This window comes from Polyodon spathula, chromosome 60 (assembly GCF_017654505.1).
Source record: "Polyodon spathula isolate WHYD16114869_AA chromosome 60, ASM1765450v1, whole genome shotgun sequence".
Classification (NCBI taxonomy): domain Eukaryota; kingdom Metazoa; phylum Chordata; class Actinopteri; order Acipenseriformes; family Polyodontidae; genus Polyodon; species Polyodon spathula.
In genome coordinates this window covers 340,884-346,883 of record NC_054593.1, presented here as the reverse complement: position 1 = coordinate 346,883, position 6,000 = coordinate 340,884, and the positions used below count along the sequence as shown (strand labels likewise).

The 6,000-nt window shown below is 43.1% G+C and overlaps 1 protein-coding gene across 1 annotated transcript in view; it reads left to right on the top strand.

Moving 5' to 3' along the window:
- The first annotated feature begins 4,861 nt into the window (after window positions 1–4,861).
- Window positions 4,862–6,000, top strand: part of LOC121307886 (intracellular protein transport protein USO1-like) — a 32,073-nt gene continuing 30,934 nt past the window's right edge. Inside the window, exon 1 of the mRNA XM_041240203.1 lies at window positions 4,862–4,958. Coding sequence (XP_041096137.1) covers window positions 4,862–4,958 — 97 coding nt within the window. The remainder of the gene's footprint in view (window positions 4,959–6,000) is intronic.

The window sequence follows — 6,000 nt, the reverse complement described above, 5'->3', positions numbered from 1 at the left end:
AATTAGGTAATTGTTAATTATTGATAAATTGTGTTCCAGCCACAGACTATAAAAACTTAAAGAAATTATTTGTCTGTGTGGAGTGGTTTGGAGAGACACAGAAAGTAAATGTTATGATTGTTACTAGTGATAGTGATAGTGACAGTAAATGTAATAGTTATAGCAATAGTTATAGTTATAGTTAGTCATAGTTATAGTAAATGTTATAGTTATTGTTATAGTAAATGTATTAGTAATAGTTATAGTTATAGTCATAGTTATTGTTATAGTAAATGTAATAGTTATAGTAATAGTTATAGTTATAATAAATGTAATATAGTAATAGTTATAGTAAATGTAATAGTTATAGTTAGGGTTATAGTTATAGTCATAGTTATAGTTATAGTAATAGTTATCATTATAGTAAATGTAATAGTTATAGTAATTGTTATAGTAATAGTTATAGTTATAATTAGTCATAGTTATAGTAAATGTTATAGTTATAGTTAGTCATAGTTATATTTATAGTTATAGTCATAGTTATAGTAAATGTAATAGTTATGGTTATAGTTATAGTCATAGTTATAGTTATAGTAAATGTAATAGTTATAGTAATAGTTATAGTTATAGTTAGTCATAGTTATAGTAAATGTTATAGTTATAGTTATAGTAAATGTAATAGTAATAGTTGTATTTATAGTTATAGTTATAGTCATGTTATAGTTATAGTAATAGTTATAGTAATAGTTGTAGCAATTCACTTGCTCCATGAAGTGGGTGTAAGTTTCACCCACCTGTTCCTTTAATTAGGGACAGTAGCCTGGCCAGGTTAAACTCCATTTCCCATAGTTCCTTACTTTCACCCTCTGTTCATCCTCTCCTCCCATTGGCTCATTCAGGTATCCACTCCCCCTATCTCAGAGCTCCTTGGAAGCCAGTGCCGGTATTAAAGCTGGCTGGCTAGGCCAGGGAGGACTCCATTTTCTCTTGAGGAATCCATTTACAAACAAACAGCATATCCCTTAATTAACAGAGTAACTGTAACTATTATAGATAAATACTGCTGCATCCATTCACTCTCTTCAAAATCTTGTACTGTGTCTAACCCTTTCTTTTTTTGTTTACACTGTTACTTGTTTAAGTTTAGTTGCTGTTCAAGGTCTGTTTAGGGTTTGTTTTTTGGTAGGGTGTTCAGTCTCCATTTTGTTTTGGATCTTCCTGATATTTTCCAAACGGCTGTTCACCACTCAACCCGGAACTGCTCAACAGACTCTCCATTTCTACGATCGCTAATTTTTCATCATCCTTCATCCATCCTCATCAGTACAGGACTCTATTCGGGACTTCATTATTTTTGGTGAGATTATTCCTTTTCTGTTTGCTGGTTTTTTCTACTTTGCTTTGATACTTTGGTTACTGGAATTTTGGTTTTGTTCTTTTGTTACTTTGAATTTCATCTGCATTACTTCACTGGACTTCATTTATCATCCATTGCCATCAAGACTGTCTTTGTAATTGTTTTCCCCGTATACTTATTCATTCATCTTTGTCTCTATTGCATGTCGGTGTGTTAGTTGTATATTGGTTTTGTATTGGTGTGGTGTTTGTGTGTGTGGTGTTTGTGTGTGGGGGTTTATTGGAGGCCCACCGGACACCACATTCATTTCGCTTTAGTGTTAGTTTGTTTGGATGTTTGTTTAATTCACTTTACTTTCTTACTCACCTGTACCTTCCACTAACTGTTATCTACAATAAGTTGTTGTCATTATATCTCATTTATTACATTATAGTTTACAACAATAAACAGTTTGTTTGTGAAATTGACACCTCTGACATCCCTGCTTTTGCTGTCTGTCACTCTTGCTGACTTAGTTAGTTATAGATATTGGGCCGGTAGTATCTCCTTAGGGAGAACAGTACAACTGCTTCTCAGTTGTGCAGAGTGATCGTTACAGAATTGGTGGCCCGTACGGGAACCCTTTGTGTTTCATTAAATTCATATTCATATTAATCGGTTTAAATTGTTGGAAACCTAATGTCAGAAATGGAAAATCAGACCTTGTCCTCACTAAACTTCTCTGAGATTGGAGATAGACCCCATGAGACTATCAGAGAGCCTGTCACAGAGATAACTACCTGCCTTAGTGATCTGTACATTACCCAAGAAGGGGTAGAGCTTTTTGGAGGCGATGATGATGAAGGTAACCTTACTGACAGTGAGGCAATAGGGCAATTGTCTGAGCTCTGTTCCCATCTCACCAAGCGGGTTGAGTAATTGGAAACAGAGCTGTCTGAGTTCCAGGAGAGCGGCATTAACTGTGAGCGGTTCCTGAGAGATTACATTGAAGGACGCTTTGCCAATATGGAGAGGCGAAGGCAAGAGGCCATAGATGACATTGATCTGGAAGTGGTGAATTGTCATAAACGCCGTGTTGTGTTGTGGGGAGAAGAGCTGAAGAAACTCTTCAAGAAGACCAGCACCCCACATCTGCCACTTGCTAAACCATACCTCTCCTCTTGTAGGCAGTCTGGCCCGCAACAATTCTCCTTTGAGGGGGATTGACTGATTACCGTGACTCCAGAAAAGAAGGAAGTCTTCACCAAGCAAAGCTGCCAGTTAAGATCAACTTCCCGGAGTTTGGCGGAGAGGCCAGCAATGATGTCCTTGACTACCTGGACAAATGCAATGAATTCCTTTGCCTGCGGCCCATGACACCAAATGACATCATGGCAACCATGTCCAGTGTGCTGAAAGGCTCAGCAAAGAGCTGGTGGGTAGCAGAATGCAAGGGAATCCAGCCCTGGGAGCAGTTCAAGACTCTTCCGTCAAGCCTTTTTGCCGACCGACTTCCAGACTGAAGTGGAAGACCAACTCTGCTCCAGAGTCCAGCTGCCTGACGAACGAATCCTTGACTTTGCCTATGACTGGCTGAAGTGGTTCGATGGATTCTGAACAGCTGTAATCCCAAACTGGCAAGTGGTTTGAGGGGAAGGGTGAAGACAGTAAAAGAACTGGGAGCACTTTCACTCTGATGAGAGAGAGTCTCTGGAGGAAGATAGCTCAGCCAGGGGAAGAGCTGGAGTATGCCCAGGACCAGTATTTCACGCTGGCGGATGGACAGTCCCACCAGGCCAAAGGCCAAGTTCGTCTCACTTATCTACTACACGGAGAGGTATGGTTTATAGGCATCTATGTCCTGGAGGATCATCATCTAACATTCCCTCTTGTCCTAGGCCTGGATTTCCTGAAGAAAACTCATACCCAGATTGACATTGTCAATAGGCATTATGGTGTTAAACACCAGAAGGATTTCTCCTACCATCCTTTTTTGCCACAGTACGAGTGGGAATCTTCTTGACACAGGTCTTCACCGAGGCTCTGTCTCTACTTCCATACAGCTGGCCACCCACCTACCACCTCTCGTCCTAAACCAACCCAACTGCCGAAGGTGACCATGACCATCAATTCATCTGAACCATCTCTTGTCGAGCTACAACTCCAGAAGCTCCAGCAGAAGTGGTCATCGGTCTGCAGTGATCAGCTAGGAATGACCACAGTCACCCGTCACTCCAACCCCACAGAGGATGAAGTCCCTGTCCGAGGTCGGCCATATCGAGTGTCACTGCTGAAAATGTCCAAGACATGCTTCTGGACGGAGTTATCCAACCATCTACCTCCCCATGGTCCTCTCCAGTGGTGCTCACAGAAAAGAAAGATGGAGGATACAGGTTCTGTGTGGACTACAGGAAGCTGAATGCCAAGACCGTCTTTGACTCATACCCCATGCCCCTCATTCAGACATCCTGGAGTCCCTGAGCGGTGCGGCAGTATTCAGCTCCCTTGATCTACGATCAGGTTACTGGCAGGTGGCAATGGATGCAGAAAGTAGAGCGAAGATGGCATTTACCCCACCCTTTGGTTTCTATTAGTTTAAAGTAATGCCATTTGGGTTAGAAAATGCCGCAGCCACTTTTCAATGGCTGATGGAGAGGGTGTTAGGAGACCTTCGAGGGAAGATCTGTTTTGTCTACATTGACAACATAATTGTCTTCATCAAACCCAGCACAACATCTTCAAGACCTTGAAGCTGTCTTCCACAAACTTCATCTGGCCTGTCTGACTCTCAATCTCAACAAATGCCACTTCTTCAAACACACTCTCCATTTCCTCGGTCATGTGGTTTCGGGTGAGGGTATAGCTGCTGATCCCCACAAGCTCCAAGCCATCCAGGAATACCCCATACCTACCAACTTGAAGGAGGTTCAACGGTTCCTAGGTTTGGTCAGGTGGTACCACAAGTACATCCCCAGGTTTGCGGATATCACTGCACCCCTAAACAACTTGAAAAAGAAGGATGTCCCCTGGAAATGGACAGGAGAGTGCCAGAAAAGTTTCAAACTCTTACAAGAAGCTTTGATCAGTCCTCCAGTCCTTGCTCACCCAGACATCAACAAGATGTTCTGAGTCTTCACTGATGCCAGCGATGTAGGACTAGGAGCAGTTCTGACCCAGCTAGAAGGAGAGGATGAAAAAGTAATAGCCTATGCCTCAAAATTACTGAATTCTACTGAAAAGAACTACTCCACATCTGAATAGAAGTGTTTCGCTGCTGTGTGGGCAGTAGAGAAATGGCGGCATTATCTGGAGGGGGTGGCGTTTGAGGTAGTTATAGACCACGTTGCACTCTCCTGGGCATTCAAGAACCCGAAAACCTCTTCCAGACTGACCCGCTGAACTCTTCGCCTACAAAAATTCACTTTTACCGTTATTTACAGGAAAGGTAGTCTTAACCTGGTCCCTGATGCACTCTCCCAAGCTCTTCTTGTACCTCCTTCAACTCCCTCTGCAGCAGTATGTGTCAGCAATGCCTCTGCGAGTAGTATGGATCTGCCTACCACCATGGACCAGATTGCGGCCGCTCAGTCCAAAGACCCAACTATCTCTGATATCATCTGTGACATTGGTTCAAAGACTGACAGTAATAATCACATCACCTTCATCCAACAGCAAGGACTGGTGTATCTCCGGGTGCCTATCCCTAAACAAGGATTCCGATACCAGCTGGTTATTCCGGAATAGCTGACGAATTCCTTCCTCCTACATTACCATGACAACCCTTTAGGAGGTCACCTGGGCAGGATGAAGACCCTGTTGCGCATGGTGGAGGTGGCATGATGGCCATCCATTCGTAAAGATACGTGGCGCCACATAAAGGAGTGTCAAACCTGCCAGAGGTACAAACCTTCCAACACCAAACCCGCAGGTCAACTCCAGTCCATTACCGTGAAGGAGCCCGGAGAGATGTTGGGTCTGGACCTAATGGAACCTTTGCTGAGAATTAATTGTCGATTACTTCACAAAGTGGGTTGAGCTGTTTCCATTGCGGGACAGTAAGACCACCAAGATTGTGAACATATTGACACAGGAAATCTTCACCCGATGGGGAACCCCGCAACATATTCTGTCAGACCGTGGACCTCAGTTCACAAGCCAGCTACTTGCAGAGGTGTGCAAAACCTGGGGAGTCGTACAAAAACTCATAACCAGCTACCACCCACAGACGAACATGACGGAACGGGTGAACCGCACCTTAAAAACCATGGTGGCATCCTTCGTAGGAAAAAGCCATCAGCTGTGGGATCAGTGGATACCTGAGTTTCTTTTGGCCCTCAAAACATGAAACCACTGGCTTCTCTCCTGCAGTATTAGCACTCGGAAGGACCATCAGAGGCCCATTGGATCGATTAATCGCTGTTGCTCCTGCTCCATCCACTGAGAATTATAATGCCCGGAGAGCACACTGTCTGTATGAAGAAAGGGAGTTAGTCTGGATAAGATCTCACCCCTTATCTGATGCCTCTGGAAAGTTTTCTGCTAAACTTGCCCCTAAATGTTTGGGCCAGCTCTTGAAACCAAGACACTTGGATCCAACAACTACAAAGTCAAGTGGGGGGAGCCCGATTCTATTAAAGAGGATACAGTCAATATTGTTAATCTAAAACGCTATTATGGCGTTCATC